This window comes from Haemorhous mexicanus, chromosome 1 (assembly GCF_027477595.1).
Source record: "Haemorhous mexicanus isolate bHaeMex1 chromosome 1, bHaeMex1.pri, whole genome shotgun sequence".
In the NCBI taxonomy this organism is placed as follows: domain Eukaryota; kingdom Metazoa; phylum Chordata; class Aves; order Passeriformes; family Fringillidae; genus Haemorhous; species Haemorhous mexicanus.
Window position 1 is genome coordinate 90,864,911 of NC_082341.1, and position 20,530 is coordinate 90,885,440.

At 36.7% G+C, this 20,530-nt stretch overlaps 1 protein-coding gene across 1 annotated transcript in view; it reads left to right on the top strand.

Moving 5' to 3' along the window:
• The window catches only part of LOC132332073 (dynein axonemal heavy chain 5-like), a 154,739-nt gene that overhangs the window by 60,640 nt on the left and 73,569 nt on the right, over positions 1-20,530 (top strand). Inside the window, exons 42-50 of the mRNA XM_059856007.1 lie at positions 225-412; positions 1,619-1,813; positions 6,676-6,810; positions 7,822-8,011; positions 10,457-10,674; positions 11,571-11,882; positions 16,872-16,961; positions 17,046-17,282; positions 17,787-17,954. Of these exons, the coding sequence (XP_059711990.1) occupies positions 225-412; positions 1,619-1,813; positions 6,676-6,810; positions 7,822-8,011; positions 10,457-10,674; positions 11,571-11,882; positions 16,872-16,961; positions 17,046-17,282; positions 17,787-17,954 (1,733 nt within the window). The remainder of the gene's footprint in view (positions 1-224; positions 413-1,618; positions 1,814-6,675; positions 6,811-7,821; positions 8,012-10,456; positions 10,675-11,570; positions 11,883-16,871; positions 16,962-17,045; positions 17,283-17,786; positions 17,955-20,530) is intronic.

Here is a 20,530-nt window from a genome sequence, read left to right on the forward strand (position 1 = left end):
AGAAGTTTATGTATCTTTCATTCAAGGGGTGATACTTTTTCTGAGTGTCATTAATGCACAGCCCAACTTATTTTGACTTTTTACTTCTCATTTTATTCTGTGTTCATGTTTTCTGCTCTTCTCATACTACGCTAAGTTATATAGAACATGTTCTATTTTGTGTATAAATTACTCTTGTTTGATCTGTTATTTTAAGGGAATATTTCTCTTTTTGCTTTTCTTAGGTTTGGCTCAGTCGGGTGCGTGGGGTTGCTTTGATGAATTTAACCGCATTGAACTCCCAGTGCTATCAGTGGCAGCTCAGCAGATATATATTGTACTTCAGTGTAAGAAAAAAAAGAAACTTAAGTTCACTTTCACTGATGGTGACGTTGTTGACATGGACAGAGAATTTGGTATATTTCTCACTATGGTATGTCTGTAAATACTTGTAAATGACATCATTGTGAAAAATCTTTTCTGTTCCATTTCCTATTGAAATTTCCCTGTTGAAACACTGGAATTGCTTGTTAGAAAGTAGTTAATGAAACTTGAATAATAATTTGGTAAAATAATTATGATATAATTTTCTCTTGTTCATATTGTTAACTGGATCTTAGGACTTGAGATATGCATTTATCATTAACTATGTATTTTAAGGACTTTTTTAGTTGAATATTTGACAGATTGAGATTAAATATAACCCCCTCTTATTTTTAGTCAAAGTCTGTCAAAATAAAACAGAATTGACCACTTCAAGGACTACTGTAACTGGTCTAGTCAGTATTTTACCACCTGTGAATAAGTTTTTGACCTCAATCCTGGAAGACAGCATGAGGGAAACCACCCTCACTCTGATTCACTGGCCTCCTGAAGATTTATCTTTGGTGCCTGTGGACAGCTTCTAGCAGTGCAGGAGGCAAAGCAGCAATAAAGTATAAGAATACCTTAAAATCATCTTTGTATCTCTCCCTCCGTAGCTACCTACATACCCACTCAAAATGGAAGCCTTTTTCTTTATTTTAGGGGGTCCTACCTTTGAAAAAGTGTTAATGTTATTACTGTACTTTGAAAAAGAGGGCAAATAAGTGCCATAAAAAAGCCAGGGGAAAGACAGTTTAAAAAGAGCTGAAAGAGATGAAAGAAGTTATCACTGCACAGCTAGTGACTAGAGTTGTCACAACTGAGCCATGCAGTACTCATATGAATGACTTAGACATCTTCAGAGAAAGGTCAGATCCATTAGTTTAAATTATACTCAGTAATGGCTTGCACTGCTTGACTGGCTTTGCGCTGAAATAGTCTGGGAATGCTCACAGGGGACAGTAACCTCCAACACTGGAACACTGTAAAGACTCTGAGGAAGTAACCATTTAAAGGAGCTGCAGCAAGATCTGTAAGTGGCTGTCTTTGTCTATATCTTTTGGTTTTGGACACCTCCAAATGACCTGTGATACCCCATACTTCATAAACTGCAGTATTGAGGCAATTGTGCGCTGAAGTGTCATTGTGACATGCTCACGTTACCCTTCATAATCTCGCACGTGCTCCTGCATTTGCTGAATGGTTAACAGGAAAGATAAAACGTCCTACCCTGCCATCATTATATATTGTTTGGGTTTATAAATTGCATTTTCAGAACCCCGGTTATGCAGGACGACAGGAACTTCCCGAAAATCTGAAGATTCAGTTTCGCACGGTTGCCATGATGGTGCCTGACCGAAGCATTATTATGCGAGTCAAGCTGGCAAGTGCTGGTTTCCGAGACAACCAAATCCTCAGTCAAAAATTCTATACACTCTACAAACTCTGTGAAGAGCAGCTATCTAAACAGGTAAAATAAATATTTGTCCAACTGTAAGCTGTCACTGGAACAATACAGGGATAATATACTTTCATAGAATATGTAATTATTTTTACACTCATGGGCCTATAAATTTTTTAGGGTTTTCAGTTTCAAGTTCCAGAAACAGTGTCTGAAATGATCATGTTGTTTTTATTTTTCACAGTAAATTGAGTAGTATGGGAAGTTTGATTTGTGATTCTTAAACAGAGTGCAGCTACTGGAGAAGTTATGAGGAGCCGTGTGTATTGCTGTGCTGAACTTGCAGAGGGCACATTTTTCAATGTCTTCACTTATGAAGGCCGGGTCTATTTCAGAGGCAATGTAATAATTGTAAATAACTACAGAGTACCTACAAGTCTTACAAGGCTCTGTCTTGCTGAGTGCTACTAGAAAGAGAATACTGCTGTTCCATTTGGGATGGGGTGTTTAAAAGTAGAAAAAAATTGGTTCTTTCCTTTTGAATGCCCTGTGCTGGCTTTTGAATGCCCTGTCCACTAGAGAGTCTCAATGAAAAATCCTATGAACAGTAGATAAATTGTGGCTCAAATGCCTGCTTTGGTTGGATAGTGATGAACCTGTGCTAATTGACTACTATTCCATACTTCTATATACTACTGTACTATAATATACTACTATATTAGACTACTGTAATTTTAGTTCTGTACCACATATTTATTAGTGCCTGGCTTTGTAAGACTAAATTTTCCTATTGCCTCAGTTTGTGTGGTCATTTTCTGTCCAGGACATGATTCTTTCCTTCAATGTGAAAAACACATGTAAGCAGGCATCAGAAATTTGGCCTTCTACCTTTGCAAAAATGCTTTGCTTGTTTTGTGTTGTCACAGATGCTCGAACTGGTTCACCCTTGGACAGTGTACTTAAAAATTTAATGCACACACCCAAACAAAACCTGATAAGGAAGGTTACAAAACCTGTACAAAACTTAGTTTGACTATCTTAAGGGTGTACAATATTTTATATACAATCATTACTGCGTCTGCACAGAGAATGCAGAGTTTCTCTGTGCAGTTTGGTCATTTCTTCAGCAGAAATTGCCCTCTGGAGCCTCTGAGATAAGGAGATTCTCCATTTATCATGGTAATCAACATAATGAAGCATATAAATAAGCCTTATCAGTTGGCCTAGGGATCATAGGAACCACCTGGAGGACTCTATGAAACTGTCTGAGATTCCCACTGGGAAAACTCCTGTGCCAGTTATTCAAATGCTTTGTTGTGAAGGCAGGTAGCTCAATCACCTTGTCTTAGGTCAGTCGTTTGCCTCTTTTATGCTGATGCTAGCAAGGGAGGTCTTTGATATTTATGAAAATTAATGACCAAGTGTTCTGGGTGTGCACGTAGGCACAGCCCTTACCTTCAGCTACATCACAATTTTATGTCTGCATCTTATGCTTGTATCTCTCTTATAACTTAAATTCCATAGCTCTTGTTAAGTAAGCCATGATGTCTGTGGGGAGTAGTCTTCCATGCATACTTATAATTTCTTCAGGACCACCTAACATTTCTGCAGTATCCATCAGAGAAGCCTGCTATAGTGATCTTTCTTCCAACCATTTAAATCATGGATCATATCACGGATCACTATAGTCGGCAGCATGAGCCAGGAAGCACGGCTTTCTGCAAGCCCATGGTAGTGTGCTACTTTGTCCTGCCTGTGCCTGCGAGCAGCCCTTTGGACAGTCCTGCTCTTGTCTAAATCCATTCCATACAGTCATAAAATCAGAGAAAAATGGATCTTTTTCTCTGGGACTTCTGGAGGTGAACAGGTACTATACCTCTTCTGAAAGTGAGATCTCCTATAGCAGGAGGCTCACCACCTTGTCTAGATGAGCTTTGAATATCTCCAAGGATAAATAAACACTGCACAGTCTCTTTGGTCAAGCTGTTGAAGTGTCTGACCACCTTGTCCAGTCACCATTTTGTGTGTGAGGATGTTATGAGAGATAGTGTTGAAATCTCCTGGAATGGCTCTGCCCTGCTGTGTAGCCCTTCCAGCAGATACTGGGGTGTGTCAAGCTCCCAGTGAAGATCAGGACTTGCAAAGATGAGGCTAATTCCAGTTGTTGAAAGAAAGATTCATCAGCTTCTTCCTTATCAGAATGTTTGCAGCAGACATCTGCCGCAATGTTGCTGAGCCCTCTAATTCTAACACAATTTCTCTCAACTGGCTCATTAGCCATCCTAAGAGAAAGTGTTCCCACTCTTTCACTTTAAAGGGCAATTTCCCATCTCTTCATCCTGTCTTGTCCCTCCTAAAGAACCTGTATCCATCCATTGTGCCTATGCCTCCACATTTCCTAGTTTAACTGTAACCCTGTACCTGCACACAGAGCTGTAATTTTTCTGTTTTGTTGTCATGTTTTGTGCTTTAGCAAACAGGCACTTCAAATTAGCACCTCTTTCTGCTGTGAGAGGTTCTGCCACGATGCTGTTCTCTTCACCTGTCCTTATCTGTACACATGCACTTGAGAAGGGTCACTTTCCACACTGGTCCACCATCCTTGACCTCTCTCTTGTCCATCACAGCCTGAACCTTCTGCTTCTCAGCTGAGTCCACCACTTCCTCACTTGAATGTGTGTTGTTATTGTAGTAGTAATGAAATAATTTGAAACACTTGCTGAAGTTCCTTGTGAAGTTTCTTGTAGGCTGGGGAATGCATCTAATGCAATATGTCGTTATATAGAAGGAGATCTAATGAGTTAATCAGATTAGATATGGGAGTCTCATGAACTGAACACGTTTCTGAGAGTACAGTGGGACATAAATTGCTTCTGTGTAGTCAGAAAACTAAAATTGTAAAGTACAGACAGTCTTTCTTAGAGGCGTATTCAATTAGACATTAGGAAGAAATTCTTGACTGTAAAGGGTAGTGAGATCCTGGAACAGTTTGCTCGGTGAGTTTCTGGGCTCCCCATCTCTGGAAGTGTTCCAGGCCAGGTTGGATGGGACTCTGAGTAACCTAGTCTAATGGAAGGTGCCCCTGCCCATGGCAGAGGTGTTGGAACTAGATGATCTTTAGGGTCACTTCCAGCTTAAACCATTCTGTGACTCTATAATTTGTATTAATCTTTCTTTCCTAGTGGAACTTATTTATTCAAATTTTTAATGGTAAATTTGAAATTTCAAGTTAAGTAATGCTGGATTTTCCAGGCAGTTGACTGGAAAGATCAGGGTCACATAAAGAACGAGTGCAATAGGAAATGGCAGAACATTGCCTGTTTTCAGCAACTGCAGTATATCAACAGAAGGAAATAAAGCAAACAAGCTTTCACCAGCTGAACTTACCCCACAGAAAATCTAAAAGGAGTGTGCTGGAAGAAATACATGAAGTCCTCCAGACATTTCACACACACAAATGCAGACTCTGTAGAAAGAGGAGCTCTGACTCACAAGTAGCCACTCACATAGTCATCACTTGCTGAACTCATTCCAGTATGTCAATGATGGTCATCTAGCATGGAGAAAAAGAAATATATCAGTCCTTGTCATGATTCTGGGAATTTCACTGGGACATGCCATTTACTAAATGATGATGAAGTCAGGTGATGTCTGAGTTCATCAATATCACACTAGGTTGTTAATCTTTTTGTGTTAATGTTTCCATTGGCAAATAAGATTTCCTGGCAGTGCATGGCTATATATTCATACCTAAATTTTTCAACTGGTAACAACTTTGCACTTGATTGAGTAATAGAAAATGAGGCAGGGCAGAGCCTGGAGGGATCATCCATCTACCTTTCTGAAGGAAAAATAATTCTTAATTAAATAATTTGCTATTAATGTTTGTCAATGTTATTAACATTTTCTATTGATGGATAGATTGCAGTTTCCCAGGCAACCTATGATCCAAAGTTTCATTTTTGTTATGGTCACAGTTTTCTCTAAAAGTTAGCTTGAATCCCCCTTGCTGTAGTTAAGCGAATTACCTATTTTCCTTTCTAGTCCTCCTTTCCTCCTCTTTGCAGGTATCTTTTGCATGTTGAAGACGTTTCTCATCACTCATCCTAAACATTCACTCTTCCTGCTTTTACAGTAGATTTTGTAATACTTTTTCCCGAAACAATATGTTTTCTAGTCAACTGATCACTTGTTTTTTTTCCTTTTCAAATTTCTCTTCTGTGGGGTTCATCTCCAAATGTGGAATCCAGCTTTTGGTCACAGTATAGAAATGTCAACTACAATGGAAATATATTTTCAATTGTCCTAAAAAGGACATTAGTATTTTTATTTCCCACTAAAATTGCACATAAGTCATTGGGGAGCTTGTGACACAAATCCAATGTCAGATATTTTTCTGCAAAGCTTTGTGCCCCTGATTTGTTTCAAAGCTCAAAGAAGAAGAGTTGTTACTCTTTATTAGTGCAGTTGGTTATTATCATCTTAACTATTTTGCACTTGCCTTTATTTAATTGCATCACACATAGATAATATATTGAATTTCTCTTGGTAATTTTGAACTCTAGTTGTGATCTAGTTTACCAGTTTGGTATCATCTACAAACCTAATCAATAAGTTATTTCTTGCTGAAAATTCTGGAATTAACACAGTAAAATTTTCCAGTTTGTCAGCCTGGGAAATAAGGGTGAGCTCTGTATCACCAGAAAGTACACTTTCTGGTATGGACATACAACACCAGAAAATATCCTCAGGATTTGATAACAACAAAACTGGAAATACATTTGAAAAGACAAAGAGCTGTGAATTTAATATTATTGTGAAGTTCTATAACATTCATTTAATTAGTGTATTTAATTTTCAGTCCTCTCTTGTTTTTTGTTTTGATCTATTTGATCTTTATAGTTCCGATTTTGTTTGTGCCCTATTTCAAGGTTCACTATGACTTTGGGCTTAGAAATATCCTGTCTGTTTTAAGAACACTTGGAGCAGTGAAAAGATCTAATCCCCAAGAGCCAGAGAAAACTGTTGTGATGAGAGTTCTGCGGGACATGAACCTCTCCAAACTGGTACTGTAACACTGATGACTTTGCCCAATAGAGTATTTTGTTTGCATTTTAAGGGTCTTTATTATGCACTTTGAAAAGCTATTTTTCTTCACCAGTTGGATACATTATTTTGCAGGTTTTGATATGATTTATAAGCAAGTTGAGAATCAGAATACAGTTACTGTGTGAGCACAATTTGTCTTTTAAAGAGAGGAAAACACATCATAAGCTTTAGCTGAAAAAATCTTTGGAAATACCATGAGATCCTAGGGGATCTACCTGGTCCTCTAATTGCCTCTTGTTTTTAATTCTTTTTACCCTAAGGAGAGAAAGGAAGAATACATTGTATTAACTCTTAATAATGTCACCAAAGATCTTTCTTAATCCAGAATTTCAATTTATACATTTCTTGGGAGTCTGTTGCCTTTTCAGAATATCATAAGAATTGCATTAAGTGAGGTAATTGGAAGGAGCTAATATCTACTTGTATAGTGTAACATCTTTCGATAATACTATTTGAAATATTCATCTTTCTTTTTATTGCTGTAATTATAAGGTTATAGCATACAGACTCTGTGTATTTACCTTGGGAACCACTTTTGTGATGGAACCAATGACTGTTTCTGATGTTAATCTCTTCAGCGCGTTGGTACACGCATTCAAACCTATAGCAACGCTTCAGTGATTTACTGAAGGAAAAATCATAACGATTCTAAGGCAAAATATGATGGGAATAAATCTTGCTGACTTATGTAACAAATTAAGAAATATGTCTGTGTATACATTGAAGAAAACTGTATTAAGTTGTTGACACTTTTATCAGCCTAAAGTATTTAATTTAGAAATTACTACTTGTGATTTCATTGTATGAAACTCGCTTTAAGAAACTGATGGATAATTATAATTTTTACTTTGGAAGTGGTAAGATTTTCACTGCCATGTTTTAAACAGCTTATCTTGAAGATTGTTTACAACTATAATAATAATTTCAATAAATAAATAATGTGTTTTCCCCTACTTTATCCTTGACAGGTGGATGAAGATGAACCTTTATTTATGAGTCTCATTAATGACTTATTCCCTGGAATTACTCTGGATAAATCTGGGTATCCTGAACTACAGTCAGCCATCCAAAAACAGACAGAGGAAGCAGGGCTTATTAATCATCCACCATGGATACTTAAACTTATTCAGCTGTACGAAACTCAACGAGTCCGACATGGTTAGCATGCCAGATGAGGCTTTGAGACTGCATTGTAGTTGAGACTACATTATATTATCTGCCACTAGAATGCAGATTAATTTAATGAAAAATGTTTAAAAAAAATTAACAGATACAATTTTAAAGCCTATGTTGGTATTTTGCTTAGGAAGCTGTTATGACCTTTTTTTGGTGCGCAATCCTGTGTTGTATTACATTTTTATGGGGAGTATGAGTGTGGCCTTTGGTGATTGAAATTTCTATAGAACAAGTTAAAATATATTCATTCAAATCTAGAAACAGCAATTTTATTCAGTGTTCTGAAAGCCATTCAGAGTTCAGTCATGAAGCTCAAGTTTAATGTTACTGTGAGATTATAATGTTGAGAAGACTACCAAAAATAGTCTCTCAGACCTTTACTTCAATAGATTCTACCATGCATGCGATGCAATTCCAAGTGTTTTCTTTGTGATCAATTCTTCCCTTTTAAACTGAGGAGAAATAAGCTTTCCTCCTGCAGGATTAGGGGAATTAGACAAGATGGACTCCAGAGGTCCCTTCCAATTTCAACCATTCTTTGATTCTATGAAAATACATTTTTACAGTGCAGAAAAAGCCATTGAGTAAAGTTTATCCTGTCCTAGGAAGGATATCATAGACAGTATTAAATCCAGTCTTACAAGTCATAGCTCAGTGGAAAAAAAAACACCCCTACTTTAAAATATCCCCCATACCCTTAACATCTAGCTAATGATTTTTTAGTATAATAAGAGGAAAATATTAAGAACATGTAACTAAAGCAGCAAAGATTTATAAAGATATCATCCTTCTTATTCTCCCTTTTCTTGTCATAATAAAAGAATAATCAGCTTAAACTAATGAAATAAATGAAAGGAAATACTCATTCACATACCACAGTTTGAGTTCTTAAGGCCTCAAACTTTTAATTCAGATCATTGGTTAGACCGAAGAACTGGTTAGTGCTGTGCAGACTTACTAATTTACATCCAGATTTCTAAATGCAGTGTTGCATAACAGCTATTTCTATATAGGAACCATATATTTCTATATATGGAAGTTTTAATGGTTTTAGTTAGGATTAAATCTTTCTCTTTTTAAAAGAAGCTGTTTGATCTGTGGGACACTACAGTTCTTCTATTCCTCAAAAATCTTCAGGATCCACCACGACATTCTGTTTAGATGCCTCTTTCCCCACATCCCTATTATTCCCAGATTGTGCAGCTCCAATTGTCCGAACAGTTGAGTGCTCAAGCCAAAAGATTTTTGACTTTATATAACAAAAGTTACTGCAGTGAAGGAAAAAGATTATGCTTTCCTGACTTCCACTTGTCCTACTCATTAACTTGAATTCATGTAGGGGTCACTACGGAATTTAAAATAATGAGGAGAAGTATGGCCATATGTGCACATGAAGTGCTTATATAAACACACACACACACACACACACACACACACACACGGAGATCCAGTGCATGGATCTTGAAATCTGTTTGGCATAACAATTTTGGTGAAAATATCACTGAAGCCAGCAGAAAAGCCATTTGGTTACATTGAAGAGTTTGTATTAGATTTACCCATATGAAACATATGGCATGAGTAGTGATTTTCTGAGTCCTCAGATTGTTTCAGGGAACATCCAGCTCCCTTTAGTTTTAGAGGAAACATCACACAATTTGCATGGCACTGGATTAGTTTTATTTTTGGGTTTTTGATTGTTCCGTACTTTCGTTGAAGAAGTTTTCAAATCCAGCTAAGGGATATGTTGTCCAGTTGCCTTTAGGGCTAATAGGAGTTATCTAAGTCCTTTAAATTACTTTCGAAATCTCAATTTGAATGTCCCATCTGATTTTGGACAGATTCTGGGCCTATTGAATGAAAACATAACTAAAGACCAACAGTAGGCTCAATTTATTGTTGAAGACACATTTTTCTTAGATAACAGGTATACACTGATGAACTAGTGTGGTTGCTCTTAACAGGTTTTGTGAAAGAAAGATCTATTAAATGCCAGCATGGGTGGATACAGGTACATTATTTTGATACTTTTGTATCATAAAGATGCACTTGATTTTGTATATCACTGAAGATGCTCATTCTCATTAGATACGTTAAGAAATTTCTGGATTTTTTGCCACCATCCATGTCAATGTCGTTGCATGAGAACATCAAAAGGCTGTTGTGTTATCCCATTAGAAAAAAGAAAAGAGTTGCCTGAGGGAGGATGCAGACCTACATAGGCTTGCCTATCATAATAGAGAGACATTTATAGGGGTCTTTAAATAACAGTTTCAAATTCTGTTTCAATCAACATTAAGTGGAGTGAGAAACATCCTTTTGTATTGGCTTTTGATAAAAATAAAGCAAGGATCGTTGATGCAATGAACCATTAAATGGTAGCATGACACACTGACATTTCATTTTAAACCATGTTTGTATTGTTTCAAGGTATGATGACTCTAGGTCCAACTGGTGCAGGAAAGACAAAATGCATTCATATTTTGATGAAAGCAATGACAGATTGTGGTGCTCCTCATAAAGAGATGAGAATGAACCCAAAGGCAATCACAGCTTCCCAGATGTTTGGTACCCTTGATGTTGCTACAAATGACTGGACAGATGGTATTTTCTCTACATTATGGAGAAAAACTTTAAAGGCAAAGAAGGTGATGGATGCTGTATCATGACAGACATTTAATACTGTTTCCATAAAGTGTCATTACCTGTCATTTATCTGAAAGGTCTTCCATTATAAAATCAAACGGGAATATGCAGTGTTAATTTTGCTTTTTATCTGATGAGCTCAATGTGCACAAGAGTCAGAATTACATACATATCCCAGATAGCACTAGGTTTCCCAAGCATTTGAGGTTCCAGAATTAATTTAGAAAAGATTTTAAGTGGTTTGCTTCCTTCTGTAAGCAGTCCAAACACAAAACCAAGGTATGTTCATGTTTTGATGCTACAGCAGAGAAGTCTTTTGTCCTGTCTTGTTTCAAGTCATAGCCACTTTTTTTCACTAGTTATATCAGAATGTAAGGCTTTGGTAAGAAACTGATGTAGGCATTTCCTAATTCACTTATCAAACCTGCAGATCATGTTTCATGAAATCATAATTACACTCACATCTACTGAACAGCTACCCTAAATTGGCTTGGAAAATGGGACACCTTACATGAAATACTTAAGTAACATCTCCCAAGGACTGACTTAGTGCCTGTGTCTATGACTGCATTTAATGGGAAATGTTTTCATCCATCTTGATGAATGCTGGGTTGGCTGATGTACTTTTGTCGAAGATACAACTTTCTGCTCAGTACAGCACAAATTAATTTTTGCTGCTGTTTCTTAATATCCTTTCTAGTGTGACACAATATAACAAAAGAAGAATTAAAACCACTGAGCAAATTACAAAAATTGAATTTTTATATTGCTTTTTTGCTGAGTACCAAATTATGACATTATTTGTATCTAAGAGTACATTTTCTGATATTACATGAATGTGTATTTTTGGTCAAGGTAGGTAGAGTTGAATGTGTGTGTCTCTCCTTTTTTTTTTTAGGGTGAGCATATCTGGATAGTTTTGGATGGACCTGTTGATGCAATATGGATTGAAAATCTGAACTCTGTTCTGGATGATAATAAGACCCTTACTTTGGCCAATGGAGATCGCATTCCAATGTCCCCCAATTGCAAAATTATTTTTGAACCTCACAACATTGACAATGCTTCCCCTGCAACAGTTTCTCGTAATGGGATGGTCTTCATGAGTTCTTCAGTGTTAGACTGGAAGCCTATTTTAAGAGCTTGGCTTCAGACACTGCCAGTCATATACTCCAACATCCTATGGAATTACTTTAATGCTGTATTTCAGGTACTTAATTAACTAGTTCAGAAAAAAACCCACATTTCTTTTTTTCTTTTTTTTAATGAAGCATTGCTTCTTCCTAAGTGTTCTTTCAATTATTTACATTTGTTTATGTAATAAAGATGAAGGATTAAAAAGGAGAGAAAATTATCTCTATCATTAATAAATGACTGAAGCTATAACAGATGAATAATCTGAATGTTTTGTTTTGTCTGCATACGATAGTTGGCAATGAATTGTTAAACCTGTGATTATTTTATATTGCCTGTTGGCAAAACAGATACTCTCTTTGCTTGTAATTTTAATACTGCAATTTTAGTTATTGTTAGGATACACAAAGGAAGCGGGTAAACTTCTTACTTTGTTTCAAATATAAAGAAGTAAATTCAGAAAGAAACTGAGCTAGTTTTACTCTGGTGCAACAGGAATGCATTTGATCCATCAGTTATTTTTATTCTATAATTCAAATTTATCCAGAGTAGTTCTCTGTTCTCTGCTGCTCTGAAGCTCTGACTATAGCTCTGAAGATATGACTATAGTTGTCTCTTCTGATTTTATTATCCATGTTCCTGTTCCAATGGAAATTTTTGAAACTGCATCACTTTGATACATTGTTTGACAAAATTGTGTTCAGTCAGTAGATCCAAAGCAAGAATCCTAAATGTTTTTCCCCCTCTGTTTGGCCTTACCTTACTGAATCATTAGAAAGCTTCCAGCAATATTACGGATGGTTGCACTCAATAGTGGGTATAAAAGCATAATCTCAGTAGCATATTTCCATCATATTGAAATATGTTTTTTTGCTTTTGAATGTTTTTGAAGAAATAGTTATGTCTTTGCAACCTTTCAGTATTATCTTCTGATTTCCTCAATATCTGTAAAATAAATGCAACTTCCAACATATCTTGGTTTTCCATCATATCGGTCCTGCCTGTTTGCTCATGTGAGTGGTGTTGGATTTCACAGGAGTTTCTCCTGTAATATTTTTCATTGCTCTTGCATTTTAAAAATGCAGTTTTTAATGAACTTTGAGTGACATTTCAGAAAGCTTTTTATAGATCATGGTAAAAGCAATGATTGATACAGGATTGGAATGCCCTGAATGTTAACAAATATATTTTAACATGCTACTTTTCATTTCAGTGCACATTTACTTTAAAACTAATGTTTAACAAGCTATTCATTTTGTTCTACCTCCAAAACTTAATGATATGACATAGTATTTACTGCAGCAGCAAGAGAAACAATTCTGATAATGAGTTTTAAAATATGCTTCCAAAGTAATGTATATGTGGGTCAATTTACTGCTTTTTTGCCACAATTCTATTTATATTTTATGCTACAACTTGCTCTGAAAACATAACAACAACACTTAAAATGCCCAAGCCTGAAGCAATAGCAATAAAGTCCAGAAAAATATGTATTTTATTAGATTAAGAAATGAAAATGCAGTGAAATATGAAGTTAGTTCAGTGCTGAAGGCTGCATTTACAGCTATCAAAATGTAAATGAAAGCTGTCATGCTGGCAGTTTTCTTTCACTTTTAATGTGCTGTCTTTGCTTCTCAAATAATAGAGGCAATAAAAGTGATTTTACAGATGAGAGCAACACTACTTTTGTGTTCACATGGCTCTTTTTATAGTTATCATTTTCTGCCACATTAAAAAAAGAATAAAAATTCAAAAAGAAAATTTTTGAAATAAGATTCTTCAACAGTGGTAGTCAAACCCCAGATACAGACCTTGGTGGATTTAATGCTAGTATTAGGAAAAACATGGATGTAAACATCTGACAAAGATCTGATTTTTCAAAGAACATGAAGATTAGAGTATAGATGGAAATATAGTAACCAAGGAGACTCAGTCTTAAGCAGACATATAGAGACTTTCTGAATTAATCAAAACTCAACTAAAATAGATGTAAAATAGATGTAAGACAAAAGCTATAAGAATTCCAATTTGCTTACAAAACACTCTTGTTATTTATGCCGATCAAAATAGTATTTGTCACTGAAAGTCTTCATGCTGGATAAAGTAATTTTCAATAAAGGTGCAGCAGGTAGCAGCAATGGAGGAGGAAAGAGCAGAAAATAATAGGTGTCAATCAGCGGAAAGAGCGTATTTATTCTCTAATGTATATTATAAATGGCACTGTAAGTCACCATTTTTTATGCATTAAAAAAAAATCAAAATACAAAAGAAAAAAGTCCAAAACCAAACCTCTAAACCCAACCTTATTTCAATTTAAGATGATCTTAGAATGCTTTCTATTTCCACAGGATTTTGTTTAGAACAGTGGTTAAGGGGTTGGACTTTTTCCCTCCCTTCCCAATTCTTTCTTCTCAGCAACATTTCCTGCTTTGCAGTAATTTCAAATAAACTCTCATCCCTATAAAAAGTCTCTCTTAAATCTAGAATCTCCACTGCCAATTCCTGGTCTGTGAATGATGCTGCTACTTGTAAGCAACAGAATTGCGTAGCTGATGGAAATAATTATCTGAGACAGTTTCAAAGAACTGAAATAATTAAAATAGTTACCCAAGTGGTGTTATTGAGATTGTCTGCAAAGTGTGAAGCTCAAACCAGTGGTGGTTGTTAAGTGAATAACATAGGTTTCAGCATGTCCAGGTATTGTTTAAATGAAAAAAAATGTAGTAGCAACTTAATTTTCTGATGTGACTAATTTTCTTCTTCCACATTAAATCTCACACTAATCCAATTTGTGTAAAGGCTGCTACTGTGCCTGGAGCATAGAGCTGAATATATAATCCAAAGATTTTCTTACCTTTAATATTTAAATGCTGATGTTAAAATTAATATTACAAGTATTAATAACTTTCTATTACTGAGTTGTTCTTTTGCTTGTCTAAACCCTTTGAATATGTTACCAACAACCTGTCCTGAAGAGTGTTCTGTAGTCCAGTGAGTTCTATAGTGATTGTACTCTGTGCAAAAGGATCATCCCTTCATACAAACATTTAGCATCTGACTTCATTTTTCAGCCTCCTTGTAAGGGATAGCAAATTGCTGATCCAAATTCTTAAAAATTTATGTGTATTTGTCATGACCCACCTCACTTTTCCAGTCCCCCTGCCCAAACAATTATTGCAAGTTTCTGTGTTAATTCTGCATCCTTTTTCCAGCCATGTATTGTTTTAAAAATTGTAGTAGTAATAAAATACTAGCATATATGGAGCTGATTTTTTTCCATAAACTCAAAGAAAAAGAAGACAGTAAAAAACCCTTCATAAACTACAGAAATCTCATTGGAATCATAAGTACCATAAAACTAGTTCTGGTGAAAATTGGGCTCTTGATAGTACAGAATATTTTGACTCATGAAATATCTTTATTCTGTGTGTTTCAAATCAATTATTAAACAATTTACAGTGCCCTGCTCAATTTTACAGATGAAGAAGCTGAATCTCAGTGAGATTTAGTTCCAAATTCTAAAAGTCTTAGATGTGAATTTCCCACAGTGTTTAGTGGGTGCTCCCCTGTGGCACCCATAACACCCTCAGTTACTCAGCTGAGCGCCCTATGTACCACTGGGAATGGACCAGGCATTTTTGGGGAAAAGCCACAAAAAGACAGCACACAGAGGCACTTGTGCTGGTCAGCAAGAAACAGCAAAATAAGCAACCTGATAGAGTGGGTGACATCCCTGCCCATAGTGGGGTGAAAGAAGATGACCGCTAAAGTTCCTTGCAACCCTATGTATTCCATGATTCTGGGTACGCCCACACTCAGCTTATCTTCTTAGACCTCTTATCTATAAGCCCTACTCTAGATTAAGGTGCTTAAGTGAGTTTTTGATCACAATATATATTTTTTGTGTCTGTGTGTTACCTGGTATTCTAGTGGGATGAAACTCAGGAGGATGGGTAAAAATATTGATTCATTCTCTGTGACAATAAATATCAGCATATGGAGAACTTCAGTGACAAAAATTAAACTGAAAAGTGAAACAAAGCTGGTGAGCATGAGGGTAAACAGCTCAGTGATTTTTTTAAAAGTATCTAAGTAAATTTTTTATGTCTTTGGGCAATTGAATGTTTTCTTTGTCTTAGCTTTCTCCCTGACAGGACATGACATCTATAAATGGAATTCCTCCAAAATTACTATCTCCCATAGTATCCCTGTTATACTTTCACTTCCCAGAATAAGTGGGTGGTGTGTATTTCCAAAGATTAAGAGGGCAAATATAACCCACAGGGGGAGTATTATATTACAGATTGTTGAATGAAGGTAGAAGTAGGTTATCATTTACATCAGTCTGTACTATTGGGTGGCAATTGATATTTTAAAATTTTGCTCTGCAAATCTCAGAGACAAGTTTAAAACAATTTGAAACTTTGCTCGAGATGTTGCAAAACACTTGGCAAAGACAGACATGGTAGCCAACACAATTAAGAAACCTAGGAAAGTCCAACTTCTATTAAAATCAATTCAAAAATTCTTTTTGGATCTTGCTAAGATTCTACAGGAAAGCAAGAGTATTGATTTCAAGAGGGACTGGTACAGTATGGTGCAGTCAGAACAGATGAGACAGAAATTTATAGTGGCAAGCTTGTGCATTTTATATATATATATATATATATATATATATATATATATATATCATCAGTGCTTTTATCTTCCTGCTACAAAATAGCAGTGGTAGATTTAAATCTCTAGTGGAGAGCACAAATGGCAGGCAGATCCCTGAAGTAACTGAACAGCATTCCTCAAATTACTCTTCAGGAAATTACTCTGTGGAGCTCATATGAGTAGCTCTGCTGACTCTAGTACATCAAAATTATTTTTCTAATATACTCTTGTTAGAAAAAATCATGGTTAAAGTCTGAATATTTATAAGCCCAGAAATGGGGAAAGTTGTTGTTTGGAAATAAAGTTTAGAATATATTTGAAAATAAAGAATTGATCTCATCTAAGAATAAATCATGCCATTGAAACCAGTAAAGAGAATCTTTAAATAATGTTTTTTTCTTCCCAGGACGTGATGGATTTTGTTTTCTCTGCTGTGACACCCAAAATGTCGATTTTAGAATGTATGTACATCAAGCAAGCTATTGACCTCCTGCAGGTAGATAAGGCATCTGTTTTTCTCTCTCTGATTCTCTGATGTGTTCTAGGAGGGCAGCAGTTCTATATTGCATCCACTTTGCAGGGTTTGCTGTCTGGCCGAGACGAGAAGCAGCTCAGTGAGGAACATATTGCTCGCTTGTTTGTTTTCTCTGTGATGTGGTCAGCTGGAGCCCTTCTGGAGCCAGATGACAAGCTGAAAATGGAGCTGTTCCTACGGAAGCACTCTGCAGTGAAAGAGCTTCCAGCTGTGAATGGAGAGGAAACCATGTTTGAATTTGTTATCAATGCCTATGGACAGTGGGAGCACTGGTCAAAGAAGGTTCGTATGCTGCAACACACTTTCTTAATGGGTACACAAGATGTATTTGGTAAGAGACATTTTATTTCCAACACAACATAATTTGGTTAGGACGATTAACCCTACCAAATTCTCAGGAGCTTCTTTTTTTGAGGGATATTTTTCTTTTCCCCATAAATATATTCAACAAAGAATAGAAACATGCATTTGAAATAGCTTTGGAAGAGAAACAGAAGTGATCTTAACTGTATACTGTCTATCACCTTACTCTTAATGAAATTCCAGCAAGGAAAAGCTTTTATCAGACACTGGAGGAATGAAAATATCCTGCTAGTCTAACACCCTTTTAGAAAAGCATGACTAGATACTGATTGATTACGAAAGGTTACTTGGCTTTTAGGAAGAAAAGTTTTGCTGCTGTAAATTTTATAAAGTATATTTGATTTTTTCTTCTGATGCAGTTGTGATTGTGATTGTGTGGGCAGGTAGGAATGCTCAAACTTTTTGCATGTCTTTCTTATGCAGGTCCCTGAATATATTTATCCTAAAGATTCAGTACCAGAATATACTTCCATTCTAGTTCCAAACATAGACAGTGTCCGAACAGACTTTCTAATGCACACTATCATGAGGCAAGGAAAAGCTGTTTTGCTAATTGGGGAACAAGGAACAGCAAAAACTGTTATGATTAAGGTAAGGGGAACAGGAAAACATATGTAATATATTAGTACGAGAACATTGCCATAGTTGATATTGACACAAATGTTAAGCTGAAGTTTAGGATAGCTTGATTTTTCTTCAGGATACATGCTAGCATTCCTACTGAGGCATTTTGCCAGTACTCACATGGACTACAAGCAAAAAAAAACCCCAAGTTTCTACACTTTAGTATAAAGGTTTCTTTTAAACTTTGCTAACAGTGGCCAAAAGGTCAAATGATAAACCCTCTTTCCTATGCTTTCTTTTCTTTTGAGTAGTCTGCTGGAAAATTTCGCTAAGAAAATGTTGATTCTTGGAGGACTTTTTATTTTCCTGTGCTTTGTCAGTGATGCCATGTGTTAACTGATCTTTTGTACACCCTCGTTGCACAGCCTTTCTTCAAAAGCCAAACAGAAGAGAGAAAAAGAGCTTCCTTCTTTAGTAAGGGTGGTTTTCAGAGGGTAAATTTACTGTTTGTTATCTGCTCTCTCAATTTCTTCACTGAAAATGACATGTTCTTTCTCTAGAAGGAAATAACAGGATTGATATATAATTAACAAATACATGCTTTCTGTATTATAAAATGGTGCAGGTTAATCATATGACACAAAAAATATAATAACTTAATAAAGAAAATTCAATAATCAAAAGACTGAGCAAAACCAGATGTCATCCCAAACTTGGTATCCCTTATTTAAAAAAATGGATGCACAATGTTTTTCTCCAGGGTTTCTGTGTTTTTCAGAGGAATACATGGATTCTTTGATCAATGAGAGGTAGCTAAATAAAACTGATCTACTGTCGGGACAGCTGAATTAGTTATACAGGCAGCTGTACCTCCACTGGAGGATTTGCAGAGGTCTTGAAATGGAAAATAGCTGAAAAACACCAGCCTAAATTGACCTTTGGCTTTCTTAAAATCTGGAGCCATTTTGTGTGCCCTGGCCATGAGCTCTCTGAGCCCTGACAGAGAGTGAGTTGTACCTGTGCCAGCAGCCATTAATGCTATTTTTTCAGCATAGCTGTCGATGCCAACAGGCATGCTGGTGTCACACCAGCTTCTGCTCCTGGCACCAGCTGAGAACTATTTTAGCAGAGTGAAGAGGCGGGGTCTGGGTGGTGGTCTTGATATTCCTCATCCTGGATTTAGTCCAGATACTGGCAACCTCCAGCCTTCAGCTGCCATTCCTGTCCCTAAAAATAATTGAAACTGATTCTTGGGAGTTGCTTACGCTGAGTCTATGCTATAGAGCAGAGTAGCAGATACTTGATCTCATGTAAGGTTAGGAGTGAGTGTTAACTGCCTTCACAACTGTTCTCCTTCTGCTTTCATCTTCCGTAGAATTTTGTTTTACTACACCTTGTGGAAATTTCCAGATATAAACAGCTGATTGAATGAAAAAGTAAAAGTGTCTTAATATAGAATACTTCAGGTAGTAATCTGAATTAATCTGAATAATCTTCGGTGTTGAGTAAAGCATCAGTATGAATCAAAATAAAGAACTTAAAATGGAATGGTAATTTAAGACCTTTATTCTCTGTACTATTAATTTACGAATTGCAAAAAAATTAAAATATAATATTAAACTGGTAATGGACAGTTGAAAATTCTCTGACATTTTAACTAACTAAAATAATTCTATTCAATACCCTCTTCTTTTTCAAAGGTAGTTCTCATTTCTGTACTGTGCAATATTACTATTACCTTGCAAACATTCTGAAATACCACAATGATAAAACACAAATGTGTTTTTCTGAATGGTTGAGAATTCATAGTTGCAGTTTGCTGGCCTTGGCCAGCTGCAAGACCCTTTCCCAGCTGCTGATTGCCTCCCCCTCCTCAACAGCACAGGGATGGAGGTAAATACAAGGAGATCCCCAACTCAACAATTACTGCCATGGGAAAAACATTTGACTTGGGGAACACTTTTAAAATTTATTTCTAATTAAAACCTGAATTGGATGGTGGAAAAAAAAATACTGAAAACACCCTCTTCTCACCCCTCTCTTCTTCTCACCTCTTGTCCTTCATCCCTGACTCCTCTACCTCCTCCCTGGTCAGCAGTGCAGGGGGATTAGAGATAGGGGGCTGTAGTCAGTCCATAACAGCTCCACACTGCCTTCCTCCTCATGTTGCTCCCTCCTCCCACATGGGACACAGTTCTCACCAGGGCTGCAGTTCTTCATGAACTGTTCCACCATGGGGTTCTTCATGGTGTCACAAGTCCTGCCAGCAAACCTGCTCCAGAGTGGGCTTCTCTTTCCATGGGTCTACAGGTCCTGCCAGGAGATCCAGCATGGGCTTCCCATGGGGACACACCCTCCTTGGGGCATCCAGCTGCCCCAGTGTGAGGTCCTTCATGGGCTGTAGGTTGACCTCTGTTCCACTGTGAACCTTGATGGAATGCAGGGGGACAACCTGCCTCACCATGGTCTGCATCACAGGCTGCAGGGGAGTCTGTGCAGGATGTCTGAGCACCTCCTGCCCTTCTTTCTGCTCTCACTTTAGTGTCTGCAGGGCTAACTTTCTCACAGTTTTTTGCACTTCTCTCTCAACTGCCAGGCAGCAT